Source organism: Sceloporus undulatus, chromosome 6 (assembly GCF_019175285.1).
Source record: "Sceloporus undulatus isolate JIND9_A2432 ecotype Alabama chromosome 6, SceUnd_v1.1, whole genome shotgun sequence".
Classification (NCBI taxonomy): domain Eukaryota; kingdom Metazoa; phylum Chordata; class Lepidosauria; order Squamata; family Phrynosomatidae; genus Sceloporus; species Sceloporus undulatus.
This window is the reverse complement of record NC_056527.1, coordinates 119,337,382-119,352,779: the sequence shown is the minus strand read 5'-3', so window position 1 is coordinate 119,352,779 and position 15,398 is coordinate 119,337,382. Positions and strand designations below refer to the sequence as shown.

At 51.3% G+C, this 15,398-nt stretch overlaps 1 protein-coding gene across 1 annotated transcript in view; it reads right to left on the bottom strand.

Moving 5' to 3' along the window:
• Nucleotides 1-14,554, bottom strand: part of LRCH4 (leucine rich repeats and calponin homology domain containing 4) — a 40,292-nt gene extending 25,738 nt beyond the window's left edge. Inside the window, 1 exon segment of the mRNA XM_042471857.1 lies at nt 14,327-14,554. Coding sequence (XP_042327791.1) covers nt 14,327-14,519 — 193 coding nt within the window. The 5' untranslated portion in view covers nt 14,520-14,554.
• Between the last annotated feature and the right edge of the window lie 844 nt (nt 14,555-15,398).

The window sequence follows — 15,398 nt, the reverse complement described above, 5'->3', positions numbered from 1 at the left end:
TGTCCAGCATTCAGCTGCACGCATTATCACCTCCATCCACCGCTCTGACCACATCTCTCCTGTGTTGGCATCCCTTCACTGGCTCCCCCTCCCTTTCCGCATTCAGTATAAGCGCCTGCTGTCAACGTTTAAAGCCCTCCATGGGCTGCCCCTCCTTACTTATCAGACCTTCTTTCTCCTCACCTTCCCACCAGGGCCCTCCGTTCTGGTAGTCAAGGCCTACTGTCTCAGCCCAGGATTTCCTCTGCCTCATCCTGGATTTGCCCCTTTTCACTTGCTGCCCCTCACTCCTGGAACCTTCTTCCCCCACAAACAAGAGCCATCTCTTCTTTAACCAGATTCAAAATGGAGCTGAAGACCATCCTGTTCAGAGAAGCGTTCCCAGGCATTGCATAATTCTCACTTGCTATTTCTTTTGGTGCCTGTTTTATTGAATCATTTCCTGTATTGCTATGTATTTTATATGTATTATCCTACTAGAGAGGCCCCTTCCCCTCCACCTTTCCCTTTTCAGCTTTTGCTCTACTTCTCAGAAGAGATAAGAGACAGCTCCTAGTGCGGATAAAGTCCCAATAGCTCTGCCCCCCCCCCAATATCTCAGCACACAGACACACACTGTGGGGCTGGCCACCAACCCTTCTCTTCAGCTCCTTCTCTCCCAAACGCCAGCATGACTTTCGCGCGAGTGAATGAGTCCGCAATGGCATGAGGACACAAGCTTTACAAGGAAACCTGCAACCTTAGGGTCATCTTACCCTAGAAGTCAGTGGAAGGCACACAACAACAATAGCAACTACTACTACTACTACTACTACTACTGCTACTACTACTAGGATTCTCAGACAAAGAGCTGTCATGATTCACCAAAAGACAAACCCCAGGATTCCACAGGATATTGTCATGGCAGTTAAAGTGGAATCATAGCACTATGATTGTGTGAAAGGGCCCCAGGAAGCTGTGGTTCATCCCAGGCTCAACAAAACAGAAGGCTACTATAGCTTGTCATTCACAGCAATGACCAGGACAGGCTCCTTGTGCTTAAGAGTTCAAATCTAACAACACCATTAGGGAAGCTGAAGGCACCACGCTAACAGGGGTGAAAGGAGAAAGCATGTTTATCCCAGAGAAGATGGCTGCTATGGGGCAGACTGGAATGTGTGCAAAGAAGGCAGGATGAGAGAAGGGCACAGATGGGATAACTGGGCTCCTGTTATCTGCCAAAGGAAACTGCCTGGAGAAACAGAGCAAGGGAGGGCTGTCCTTCCCAGCAGCTGCCCCATTGAAAGACCCCCAGGCCACTCAACTGGGCTGCTGGGAGGGTTGAGGAGGAGAGGAATGTCTCACATTTCCCTTAAGCTCAAGTGCTGTGTGGGAGAGGATTGGGAAGTTCCTTTCTTTGGGGGAAGGGGAAATGTAACCCTGAGAATGCCCCCAGCTAGCACAGCCCAAGCTCTGGTGCCCCTTCCCTTCCTTCCCAGGGCTCTGGGAACCCTGGAGCCATCTAGATTGTCTGGAGGAGGACCAAGACTGCAGACCAGCTTTCCAGGAAGGAGTCCATATTTCCCCAGGATGTTGCAACTGACTGCAGGGTCCCCCCACCCCAGGTCTGAGGAAAGCCCACGGGGGAACACATGAAGAGGATGCGCCAGGAAGGGTTCCTCTGAGCTCCCGGCAACTGCGCTTGGCTGGTTGCTCTGCCAGCTCCTCCACTTTGTGCCAGCTGCCGCTTTAGTGACAGGTAAGGGGTTCTGTTTGCTGTAATCGGCTGCAGGGATACAAGATGCCACAACCAATCTCACAAAGAGACACACACTCCACCACACCCAGCCACACAGACACACCTGTGGAGAGAGAGAGAGAGAGACCTCAGAATGGAGGCCCAAACCCCAGGCTGAACAGCTGCTACTTCCAGGCGGGGGGAAGAGGCGCCCAGGGAATAGGGAAACCCACCTGCGACATCAGATGTCCCCTTCCCGGCCAAAAGCTCTTTGGAACTAGCAGTCCCCAGTGCCCCTTCCCCCCATGCAAGGAAAAATTGAAAGCAGGACGAGATTCTTCATTCCTGGAGCTACAAATAAAACCCAAAGCTGGAAACTGACCGGTGGCTACCTCTAGGTTGCATTTCTAAACACACTTTTTTGGCTTGCAGCAACCTGTGGTGGGGTAAACATTTGGCCCTGGGCCCTACCAATTCAACCCAAATTCAATTTCAGAGAAGTTTGGGAGGGCATGTTTCAGAGGAGAGCAAATGGGACAAAGTCACAATCGCTGGCAAATATTATTTGATAATGGAGCCTTAGAAAGTATTTTTCATCTTTTAGAAGGGGAAGGAACTGTTATTTAAAAAAAAACAACACTGGGCAAAAGAGGGTTTCCTAAGACATGAGCATGGCCTTCTGGGGAAGTGCAGGAGGGCCAGGCAGCAGCACCTGCTGACCCCCATGGGGCATTCTGGGGGCAAGAAGGGAACAGCTTCAGTGTCTGCCTCTCTCTCATGCTTTGGAGAACAGAGAGATGTCCAGATAAAGGTAATGACTACCTCCCACCCAGGTGATTTTCAAGGGTCTTCCCTGACCATGGAAGTGCAGAATTGCACTATCTGGCCCCAGGGAGCCAGTGTGTCGGTGGCGTGGCAGTTGCGCAAGTCACCCAGTTTCCCTTTGCGGCTACATTTCCTTCTGCTTCAGCACAGACTTGGATGATCAAGCTGCTGAAACTGAAAGATAGCAAGACTGAACATCTATGGAACCCTTTCTGGAAGTGAACTTCAGGCAGAGAAGCACTGGAGACAGACACATACCCCAAGCGCATGAAAGGAAGAGAAAGTCTGTTAATCCAATTACGTCCAGCAATTGGCTGCTCATTCTCTGCCCACTGTCCTCCCGCACCCTGCCCCACAAGCAGCTGGCTTGGCTTGGCAAAGTGCCTCCCCCTTCCCACAAAACACTCTTCAGGGCTGAGAGTGATCCAAGGGTTAGAGGAAGGTGATGCCTTGCAAGGGGAAAGAGGGAAAGGAGGGAGGAAGAACAAACAAACAAACCTTTAAAGGTCCTTCCCTACAACAAGACCTAAAAGGAGCTCCCCTGAACTGTGCTCTCAGCAAAGTGAGGGAAGGAAGGAAGGAAGGAAGGAAGGAAGGAAGGGCAACTGGGAAGTGAGGGTGAGACAGCAGAAGGATGTCTCCAAGTGTACACCCCCACCCCACAAGTGGCCAAGGGACACCCGGCCCTATCCAGTATCAAGCCCCCCACTTTATTCAATTCCCTGCATGGGACAGCGTCATGTGCTCCCAAGGCCTGAGGCTTATTTGGCTGTTCTGCAAACCTGCCCTCCAAGGCCAGTGTGGGGCTGGCTTCATCCTCACAGCTGCCCTCCGAATCCCAGGGGCTAGCCAAGGACATTGCCCATTGCCACTTCCATCTATTGCATTTTATCTTTATTGGCATCTCTTATAAATTATTACACACTGTTTTAAATTAGGAATATTTTTCAGCTCACTTGATTGCTTTTTAAAAAATACAACCAGGTGTTTAGCTATACCTTGTTTTAGTCTTGCTGTAAGGCTCCTTGGGTCCTTCGTAGGGAGAGATGCACAACATCACTCAAATGAAGGGCCATGGCAAAGTAGAAGACCCTTGCCTGCTGATGGGAAGGGAGCTGAGATTCCTCAGTCTGAGGGAAGCCACCGAGAAGGTCCCGTCACCTGTGCCCTCACCAACCAGGCCTGTAATAACGGGGGGGGGGGGGCGCTGATGAGAAAGGCATGCCCCCCAGAAGAGACCTCTCATCCCACCAGACTAGAAAGGGGGGGGGAGAGTAGCTCTGTGGCAGGTGGCCCCCCCCCCCCATTAACACACCACCACCAAGTGCCCAAGGCTTTTCTATCAACTCTTTTCCCAAAGGAAACCACATTCTTGAAAGTGCCAGTGAGCCACTGAATGATGGCTCAGGAATTATGGGAGTTGCAGTCCAAACATTTTTGATTGGTGGGCATGGCCGTTTGTAAAAACAAAGACTCTTGTGGCACCTCAATGACTAAAGATTTTACAGCTGGCCCTCCATTTGCACGGAGGATGCACTCCGGACCCCCTCCCCCCACAAAAACGGAGGTTCATGTGTATTCAAGCCTCAAATAGGGTGCTGTTAGAAATAAAGGCGATCGCCCCTCCGCACACAGTCGAGGTCATGGATCTCAGATCCGCAAGTAGGAGGGGGGACTGTATTTAGTCTCCATTCTTAGAGGATGCCTCTGTCAGATGCCTGCTAGGGGATTCTGGGAGCTACAGTTCAAACTTTTCAAACTGGCTTTCTATCCAGCTACCCCTACAGCAAGAGAATAAAAGATGGAAAGAAGGGGTGGGTATTCCTCCTTAGGCTCCAAGTCCCACATCTGCCAAGCCTTCTTCCATGGTGGTGGGGGTCTTGCCCTGCCTGGCCCCCTCCTCTAGCCCAGCACAAGGCTGCTCCCTCTCCAATCTCCTTCTCCTGTCCCGACTGCCTTCTACTTTTCATTCAAGAGAAAGCTGGCGTGACAACCGCACCTAAACCAGAGCCCTCCTGCTTGCCCTGGAGTTTGCAGACTGGTGGCGCTGGCAGGAGGGGGGCTGTTTCTGAAGTTTGCCGTCATCCCGCGTCCACCCACCTGCCAGAATGAGAAGGACAGCTGCTGCCTGCAGCTAACAAAAGCCGAAAAACTGCTTCCCACTGGTGGCTGCCTCTATTGTCTTGCTTGGCTGGGGAGGGGGTGGCGTCTCAGTTTAGCAAGCAGTGGGTGGAGGGGAATGGTAGCCCCCCACCATGTCGCCTCTGCCCATGATCAGAAAGACCTCTCTGGTTAGACATTTTGGGCCAGGGGTCCAAAGAAGAATGGTCTGCAAGGAAGGAGACAAAGAGAGAGAGAGACAGAAAGCAGGAGGACCTTCCTTCCTTCCTTCCTTCGTCTTCCCTTCCTGCTCTTCTGGCGAGTCCCTCCTCTTTCCCTTTAATGCGAGCCAGGCCCTGGAGGAGATCAGGTTCCTGGAGGGGAAAAAGGTCCTGGTCAGTTTGGAGCCACAAACAGTGCAGATGGTGAAGAGAGGAGGCTTGCTTTCTTTCTTTCCTGGGCTAAAAAGCTATCTAGATGCCAGCCATCCACTGCCACCTCCTCAAGACCTCACTGTGGGTCTCCAGTGTACCCAGGCACCTCTGTCCCCCAAAATCAGATGCATCCCACTGCAAGGTCACAGTTCCCTCCCGATGCAGTTCACCCAGAGCATGGACTGCTAGTTAGGACTACCAGCTTCATAGGCTTTTTTGCATCTCAAGAGCCTGCAAAGATGACCATAAATACAAATACTGGCTCATATCACCCCTTCCAAGCCACTCAGTGCAGCTGTCCTTAACGCTAATGCCTTCCTGGAGCCATCACTGGCCACCAGGCCTTGGAGCAGGCACACTCCCTCAGCCACAAAGTGAAAGGCTATTCCGGGACTGACAGCACATGGGGATGAACACTCTCCCTCGCCCAGGCTAAACACGGAGGCTTCCCACAAAGAACAGTTCAAAACCCTGCCATGATTTTACACCTGCAGCTTGTTCTGATCTGAAAGGCTTGAGCTAGCAGGTGGATCGCCAGGAGCAAGGAAGAATGAGCTTCAGACCTAGAAGACAGGGGCACTAAAAAGAAGCAAACAAATATGATGAAGCCAGTGGTCAATTCCTCCATCCAGTAACACTTCCAGGTGGCTTTGTAAGTGGGTCTGTGGCCATCTCAAAACACTCCTTCCTCTGCAAGATGCAGAACTCTGGACGAGGGCCTCTTCTATGGTGTGACATAGTCCCCAGCAGCGTGGCACTGATTAGCTCAGACAGCCCATGGTTTGCTGTGTGCAAGGACAGCCTCTCCCTCTCCTCATCTCTTACACACACACACACTTTCCCTTTGTGCTCTGGGCACAGAAATGTCTAAGAGAATTAATAACACCTCTCTGGGAGATTCAGACAGCAGAGAAAACAAACTTTTTACAGACAGCAGTACAATTAAAAGAGACTGGAGGGGGAGGGTGGGGAGACCAAAACTACCAGCCTGAGTTCCTGCTCTGAAACCCAGCTCTGGGGGGGGGGGGGGGGCGCAAGGCCTTGTATGCGTCTCCAGGCAATGTCTCCCCCACCCCAAAGGTCATCCTCAGGAGCAACTTACACTGTTCTGAAAATATGCTTGGGCCATGCCAAATCTGCTCCAAGGAACCGGTGTATCAACAGTGCAGCTGGGCAACAGGCTGGCCATCTTTCCCCTCCAGCACTTTACTCAAACCAACAGGAGAAGAAATGATGAAATGTGGGAAACACAATTCAAGCGCAAACTGCTGCCCTGCTCTCCCAATAAGTCAGTGCCATCAATATGTAAAAAATGGCCCTTAGGTTCTGAGCATCAGGAGACCAATACATACATGTACATATACAAAAAACAGAAACAGAAGGGTAAGGGGGAAAAAATAAAGCTATGGTTTGCCTTTGCAAATCCACACCAGCTCTTTTTCCTCTCTGTTTGAATGCAGGTGTACACCATCCACACAGTGCCCAAATACCAGGAGGGGGGCCCTTTCCCAGCCATGCATGTAAGAAACATGGGCCCCCAGAAATTTGACAAGGATCCCAGATTTCATAAAAAGTCTCTGCCTATAAACTGCTGCTTTACAGCTTGGTTTCACTGGAGGGATTAAACAAAGCAGGCCTCCTCTGCAGGAATGTGCCACGGCAGGCTAATCAACAGCTAAGTAAGGTATGCAAAGAGGGGCTGGACTCCACATCTCAGTCTGGAACAGTCTCCAGTCACTTTTTCCATGGGAGAGTCACCTCCAGCAAGATCTGTCTGCATGAGCTGCCTGCGCCCAGCCTTGAAAGATGCTGCCAGCTCAAGCTCTAAGACAGAACAGGAGAGATGGCAAACTGCATCGCTTTCATGGAAACTCAACTGGGCCAATAAGAAGGATCCAAGAGGTGGAAATGCCCCCCCCCCCGGTTCATGGAGACACTGCGTGGCAGGAAGTTGGAAGGAACGCTAAAAAAGTCTCATGAACTAAAAAAGTTAGCACAACTTTCCAACATAAGAACTGACAAGCCAGAAATTCCAAACGGCTAGAACCAGAAACTACGGTTTCCCATAGATACGTACACCTCGGTTTATACCCATCACACCTCACCACAAATTGAGAAACCAGAATGAATGGCTGCCCCTGTTCTTCCACCTGAGACCACCAGATCTAACCTCAGTGAGCAGAAAAGAAAAGAGCCAAGCTATGCCGATTTAGGTCTGGGGGTTCAGGTGCTGGTTTGATGCTCAAGCCCCTATATGTTGAGTGCACCATTTCTAACCTGGGTTCTAGAAGGACAGAAAGATGGGTTGCATGTTAGATCATGTAAGAGAGCCAAGAACAGGATCGGAAGTACACCCCTGATCTGATCCTCTACCCCACGCCTCAAAACCTGGAAGCCTTAGCTCCCAACTTTTCCAATGTAACAAAGCAACCCACTGCTCCTGCCTCTCACCTGCAAGAGTAGAGAAGTAGAGATTTCCTATAAAAGGAAATTAAGGCTGCAGTCCCACACACACTGAGCCCCATGGGACTCAATGTAGTTTGCTTCTGAGGAAACATAAACATGACTATACCTTGTCAGAGGGAAGTAAGCATAGCATGGCTGCAGCAAAAACTATAGGACAAGACTCGACTGGCAGGAGCTGCACAATTCTCCCATGCTGCTTGCATCTACCTGAAAAGAGCAGAGGGCTAGGCAGGCTTCTGCAGGCGCTGAATGAGGATGAAGGGAGAGGCTGCGTTTCTGAGAGCATCAATGAAGGTGGAAGCCATTCCCCTCAAAACACCTGAGCTGGGCCAAAAGGGAACTGCACCTAAGTGAACAACAATACAATAGAATAATAGGGCACACTGATTACCCTGTGGAATTCGCTGCCACAAGATGCAGGCTTTGGCTGAGACAGCTTTAACAGAAGAAGAGGAGACTGTTAATGGCTATTCACTCTCAAGAGGGAACCAGGGGCTGGGCTGGGCCATGTGTGTGTGCAACATCAGTGTCTTCCTTGTGGGATTCCTGGAAGCATTTGGCTGGCCTGCAGCTATGAGAAACAGGATGCTGGCTGAGATGGGTCCCTGGTTTTCTAAGCATTGGGGGGGGATGCAGAGAACGCAGCAACTCCACATCCATGGAGCAGTGGTCGAGGGCAGGCCTCCTAGTAGCCAGCAAGACAGCCTGACTTGGGCTTCTAGAAGAAACAAAGCCACACAGCCTCAGCTGCCTTCCCTTGGCCCTCCCCAGGGAGAAGGATCTGGCCCTCTATGGCCTCAAAAGCCTGACAGCATCTTCCCCCCCAAGGCAACCACAGATAAGCAGATAACTGAGGCATCCGAGCCCCAAATGCCTGTGGCACCAAAGAAGAGGAGGAGAGAAGTTGGCTATCTATGGTGGCACCCCTGCCACCTTGTTCTCAGAGTTTGCAGAACTGCCCAAAACTGCAAGGAACATATGCAAAGGAGCACAGGAAGCAATGCACCTCTCTCTCATTTTCTCTTATTTCTCTCTCTTTCACACACACACACAGAAGTCAGGCTCTAGCCTGGTCTCCCTTCAGATTGTTACGGCTTCAAAGGTCACACACTTAAAATTAGACAACTCCACTTAACCAATAAGTTCAGAGGAAGAGAGAGAGAGGGCCAGGAAGAAAGCACTCCCTCTAGCTACCTCCTTACCCAGTGTCAGGATACAAGGGGAGCTGCCAAGCTCCTCGGATATCCAGCACCGGACCGGAGCACATGTAGGGATAAAGTCAGAAAAGCTAAAGCGCAGAATGAACTCAGGCTTGCTAGAGAGGTTAAAAACAACAAAAAGGGCTTTTTTGGATATGTCCTCAGCAAAAGGAAGAAGGAGGAAACAGTAGGGCCACTGAATGGAGAAGATGGCAAAATGCTATCAGAAGACAGAGAAAAGGCAGAGTTACTCAAGACCTTCTTTCCCTCAGTCTTCTCAGAAAAGGCAAAGGGAGCTCAACCTGAGGATAATGGAACAGAGGACAGAATAGGGGGATTTCAGCACAGAATAAGTAAAGAGATAGTAGAGGAACACCTTGTTAATCTAAATGAATTTAAGTCTCCAGGACCAGATGAACTACATCCAAGGGTACTAAAAGAACTGGCAAATGTCATATCGGAGCCATTGGCAATAATAGTCTTTGAGGACTCCTGGAGAACAGGAGAGATCCCAGCCGACTGGAGGAGGGCAAATGTTGTTCCCTTCTTCAAAAAGGGGAAGAAAGAGGATCCCAACAATTATCGTCCAGTTAGTCTGAGATCCATCCCAGGAAAGATTCTGGAGCAGATCATTAAACAGAGAGTCTGTGAACATCTAGAAGGCAATGCCATCATCACAAAAAGTCAACATGGGTTTCAGAGAAAGAAGTCATGCCAGACAAATCTAATCTCTTTCTTTGATAAAATTACCAACTTGGTAGATGAAGGGAATGCTGTGGATGTAGTAGATCTTGATTTCACTAAGGCCTTTGACAAAGTTCCCCATGATATTCTTGCAAACAAGCTTGTAAAATGTGGGCTAGACAAGGCAACTGTTAAGGGGATTTGTAACTGGTTGACCGGTCGAACCCAAAGGATGGTCAGCAATGGCTCCTTTTCACCTTGGAGAGAAGTGACCAGTGAGGTGTCCAGTGGGGCTCTGTCCTGGGCCCAGTCTGCTATTCAATATCTTTATCAATGACTTGGAGGACAGAATTGGGGGCATACTTATCAAATTTGCAGATGACACCAAATTAGGAGGAGTAGCTAATACTCCAAAGGACAGGATCAAGATTCAAAATGACCTGAACAGACTAGAAAGCTGGGCCACAGCTAACAAAATAAGATTCAACACGGAGAAATGTAAGGTACTGCACTTAGGGAGGAAAAACGAAAAGCACAGATATAGGATTATGGGGGACACCTGGCTGAATGAGAGACTTCTACGTGTGAAAGGGATCTAGGAGTCTTAGTAGACCACAAGTTGAACATGAGTCAACAGTGTGACGCAGCAGCTAAAAAGGTAAAAGTATAGTATCTAGATCAAGGGAAGTCATAGTGCCACTCTATTCTGCTTTGGTCAGGCCCCACCTGGAATAATATTGTGTCCAGTTCTGGGCAAAACCATTCAAAAAGGACATTGAGAAACTGGAGCCATGTGTCCAAAGGAGGGAGACTAAAATGGTGAAGGGTCTGGAAGCCATGAATCCCTATGAGGAACGACTTAGGGAGCTGGGGATGTTTAGCCTGGAGAAGAGAAGGTTAAGAGGTGATATGATAATAGCCCTGTTTAAATATTTGAAGGGGTGTCATATTAAAGATGGAACAAGCTTGTTTTCTGCTGCTCCAGAGAACAGGACCAGGAACAATGGATCCAAGCTGCAGGAAAAGAGATTCCAACTCAACATTAGGAGGCCTGACAGTAAAGGCTGTTCGACAGTGGAACAAACTCCTTCCTCGGAGTGTAGTGGAGTCTCCCTCCTTGGAGGTCTTCAAAGGGAGGCTGGATGGCCATCTGTCAATGGGGATGCTTTGATCTGGATTTCCTGCATGGCAGAAGAAGGGGCTGGACTGGATCAGGGCCATTCTTGGGGTCTCTTCCAACTCTATGATTCTATGAGATCCAAAATGAGCAGAAGCTGGGAGTTTTGGAAGGAGTCTCTCCTCAACACCTCCATTTTGCTCCAGTTTTTGCCAGCAAGAACCATGTCAGTATAAGACAGAGATCTCTTACAGACACAAGCCTCTACACCCATTTCCTCAGCAGAAAGAGGCGGAAGAAAACAAAACCTCGCCCTCAAAGGAAAAGAAAGAGCTGCTCCGGCAGATCCTCTTGATGGCAGGGGTGCGTGAGGGTGGGCTCAACCCCACATCCAAACCACAGACATTTCTACTAATTCCAGCAACCCAGCAGGAGGGCTCAGCCCTCAATTTCTGAGCACCCAGCACCGCACTATAAATCCCTGCCACCCAAATCACCATCTGTCTGGTTCTGTTGCCAGGGCTGTGGTGGTGGCAGCAGTGTTGGGGCCTGTGGCTCCTTGGGAACTCAAGCAGAAGGCAGTGTCCAGATCACTGTGAAGACAGGAAGGCGAGAAACAGGAAGTTGCACTTGTTTCCCCTCCCTTTCCCCTTCAACCAAAGCACAGCTGCCTCGATCCTGGCTCCTCACTTCCACACACAAACATCCAGAAGATGTTTAAAGTCTTCCCTTCCAGGAGAGGTTCTGTCTTCCCCCGCACTCATCACCCAGAGCATCCTGAGGATGAAACCCTGAGGAGCCTGGTCAAGCCTCACCCGAAGTCCTGCATCTCATTTTGGGTGCCTCATTTTAAGAAGGAGAGAGAGAGGTTGGAGCGGATTCAGAGGAGAGCAACAAGGAGGATAAGATGTATGGAGAGCCAATCATATGGGGAAAAGTTGAAGGAACTGGGCATGTTCAGCCTGGTGAAAAGAAGACTGAGGGGTGACATGGTGGCCCTCTTTAAATACCTCAGGTGCTGCCACAGAGAGAACTGGGGACAGATTTATTCTCTGCTGCCCCAGAAGGTAGGACTGGGTTTAAGGGTTTGAAGTTACAGGAGGGTAGTTTTCAACAGAACGTTAAAAGGACAGTCGGAGGGGTTGGGCAATGGTCCCTGCTGCCAAGAGGGATGATGGGACCTCTTCCACTGGCTCTCTTCAAAAGGAGGCTGGGCACCTACCTGCTGCCAGGGCTGCTCTAGCTGGAGACCCTGCCCCTGAGGAGGGGGCTCAGCCTGATGGTCCCCTTCCTCAGTGGAGGCAACAGCCCTGAGCAGCTGCCTCTCAATGGCAGTTTTACTTTGTCATGGAAACCGCCTTCTCCTTCTTCATGTAGGCTGAGCAGACATGCAGGAGAAAGCTCAAAGCAGCCAGAACGTCTGACAAATCCATCTCTGAAGTGTGCCGAGGCCTGGATGAGCCCAAAGGAAACAGCCTCTGACCCGAGGGACACAACCTGACCAGTAAGGCCCACTGGTGCTGGACTCCTTTATATAGAAGGACAGTAACCAAAGCATTGTGTTTCACAGCCCCTACTCTGAGAAGAGCTTTGCATTGTGTCTTTAAAAACTCTCCAGATGTGACAATGTGGTCACCCTTCTGAGCACAAGCAAGGCCACCCAAGGGCCCTGATCCAGTCCAACCCTTTCTGCCATGCAAGAAATCATAACCAAAGTACCCCTGACAGATGGCCATCCAGATTCTGTATAAAGGCCTCCAAGGAAGGATCCCACTCAGGGCATAACAAGGAAAGGGTTTTAAAGTACTGGTGTCGTGGTGCCCCTAAGCAAACCAGTGGCACAACCACACTGGGAACATGGTAGATGCTCTGGGAAAGGGTCCAGCAGAGGCAGAAGGAGTGCAGAAAGAGGGGGCCAAAACGTGCAGAGGGCTGGGGAGACTCCCTTCAGAGGGAAGGCTAGAAGGAAGGGCTTCCTGTCTCTGTTCTGATCTTGCAGTTTGAGATGGCCAGGATCAGAAGAGTCCAATCAGTAGAACTATGGACTGAGGAGAATTTGAGCGGTGCTGCACCTGAACTCAGGGCCATTTGCTGAAGCAGAGAGCAGAGGAAGGCTCAGGATGGAGGGGAGAGTCTCATTTGGGGGGCCTTCCCACAGAAGGTTGGCCAGGCACCGACTCTGTATTCTTTTTGGCACAAAGACATTTATCTGAACAGGCGCTTATATCATTTTCTGTTATACAAAGAAACGTCGGTTGACCTTTAGGCCTTTTGGTCTGACGGCTTCAGCTTCTGTGATGCTCCACTCCACTGGGGTTTTTAAAGCAAGGCATCCAAGTATTCAAGTAAGAAAAATCGCACAACAACATTGTTGAATCGTAGGATCTTTTACCACAAGCCCCACTGACAGCTGTGCCAATCTGGGTGGCTTTAGTTGAGGGGAAGTTAGCCAAATCCACAGGGCTGGGGGGGGGGGGGATCGATGGCAACTGGTCAAGAGGGCCAAATGGAGCCTCCAGCAGCAGAGGCAGTACACCTTGTGGGAGCCCTGGCTGGGGAGCGCGGGTGCAAGGGCACTCCTGGCCCAAAATCCCACCGGTGGACTTCCCTGAACAGGCACCTGGTTGCCCAGCGTCCCACAGCGGCCTTTTGGTCTGAGCCGGCACATGGCTCTACTTGCGTCCAACTCTAGGTTGGCAGCACAGGCCCTTTTCATAGAATCCTAGAGTTGGAAGAGAGCCCAAGAAGGGCCCTGATCCAGTCCAAGCCCCTTCTTCACAATCAAAGCATCCCCATTGACAGATGGCCACCCAGCCTCTGCTTAAAGACAGCCTCCAAGGAGGGAGACTCAAAGGCAGCATCTTACACTGTCAAACTGCTCTTACTCTCAGGAAGTCCCTCCTAATGTTGAGCTGGAATCTCTTTTCCTGGGGCTTGGATCCAATGCTCCATTGTGTCCTGTTCTCTGGAGCAGAAGAAAACAAGCTTACTTCCTCCTCAATCTGGCATCCCTTCAAGTATTTAAACAGGGCTCTATCATATCCCCTCTTAACCTTCTCTTCTCCAGGATAAACATCCCCATCTCCCTCAGTCGTTCTTCATAGGGCTTCATGGTTTCCAGGCCCTTCACCATTTTAGTCGCCCTCCTTTGGACACATGGCTCCAGTTTCTCAATGTCCTTTTTGAACTGTTTGCCCAGAACTAGACTCAGAGCAGAACAAAGTGGGACGATTACTTCCCTTGATCTGGACACTATTCTTTTATTGATGCAGCCTGGAATCGCATTGGCCTTGTTAGCTGCCGCATCACACTCTTGACTCATGTTCAACTTGTGGTCTACTTGGCCGCCTAAATCCCTTTCGCACGTAGAAGTCTTCTTAAGCCAGGTGTCCCTCATCCGAAGGGCTCCAAAAATCACAGACCTTGCCTGCCTGCCTGGCCCCCTGGCAGGTGAGGCAAGCCCCTGGGGCAACCCCTTGAGTAAGAAGGACCCAACTGGTGAGCCTGGCCCACCTCGCAGGGGCGTTGTGAAGACAAACAGGGACACACAAGGTCGAGCCAGACCTAGTCCAAGGTCCCGACCCTCTCTCCACTCCAGTCAATCAAAAAAGCTCACTTCAAAAGGGTGGGAGGCGCTTAGGGAGGAGGGTGTGGCCAAAGGAACCTTAAGGGGCGGGGCCGAGGTCAAACGCGGAAGAGGGAGAGCGCGGGCCCTATTTGTGGGCGGAGCCAATGCGAAGTTGCTAGGAAACGGGGCGGGGCGGGGCGGGGCGGGATCTCTCACCGGCTTGCGTGGTGTCGCTGAGGTCCCAGCGCCGTGCGGCTCCTCCGGGGAAGTGCCTCAGCCGCCGCCCTGCCAGGGTCAGGCTGCCCGAGGCCGCCGCTTCCTCCAAGGCGCGCTCGGGGCCCGGAAGGGGGCCCGGCTGGGAGGGGGAGGGCGGGGGCACCGCCTCGGCCCCGCCCTCGCCCGCTGCCATTCCGCTTGTTGCGCTGCGGCAGCCGCTGCCCGAATAAAAGCTCCGAGGCAGAGGCAGCGAGACCCCAGCCAGAGTGGGCGGACCTCGAGCCGCCGCCGCGACCAATCAGGATGCGGCCACGCAGGAGGCCGCCAATCGCCGGCAGCCAGGCTGGATAAACCCGATCCCGGAAGCCAATCTCATAGGAGGAGACAGTAGGGTCTTCCTCCTTTTCCTCCAATCCGTTCGCGTCTCGCGAATGACTTCTTGGTGGAGTGTAGACTGGCGTCGGTTTCAACCAATCGCCTGCAAGGGAGGGGCTGCCTTTAAACGCCGCATCCAATCGCCTCGTCCGGCCCAGTGGAAGAAGGCGGTGCGTGGAACTCTTAGCCAATCGTCACTCGGAATCGCAGCAAACACAGCTCTCGCGAACGGACTTTCGGTAATGACGGAACGGCCTGCGACCAATCAGGCCTAAGGTGGCGCCTTCCCGCGCTTATGGCGGCAACGGTTGAAAGAGCAGAGGCGGCTGAGCGGGTCTTATTACTTTTGGCAGGCGAAATACCCAAAGGCCAATCAGAGCTCGAGGTACCGCAGGAGCGGCGAGGGGGCAGTTTGAGTGACAAAGGGGCGAGCCAATCAACAGGAGGGGGAAATGATTGACGGGTTTTTAGGCCAGTAGCAACGCTGCTTAATGTGAAAAAGGGGCGGTGAAGCCAGACAGTCCCCTCCCCCTGTATTATGGCTTCTTCTCAATGAAAGGCCTTTCTAGAGCATGTGCAGAGTGGAGTTCCTTGGGAACCGTTTTCAGTTCGTTGTCTGCTATAGTTTATTGTTTGAACGTTGAAGATGTCCCCTGCCTTTCCCCTGAAACTGGGGCTCAAGACTGGCTCCTGCCTG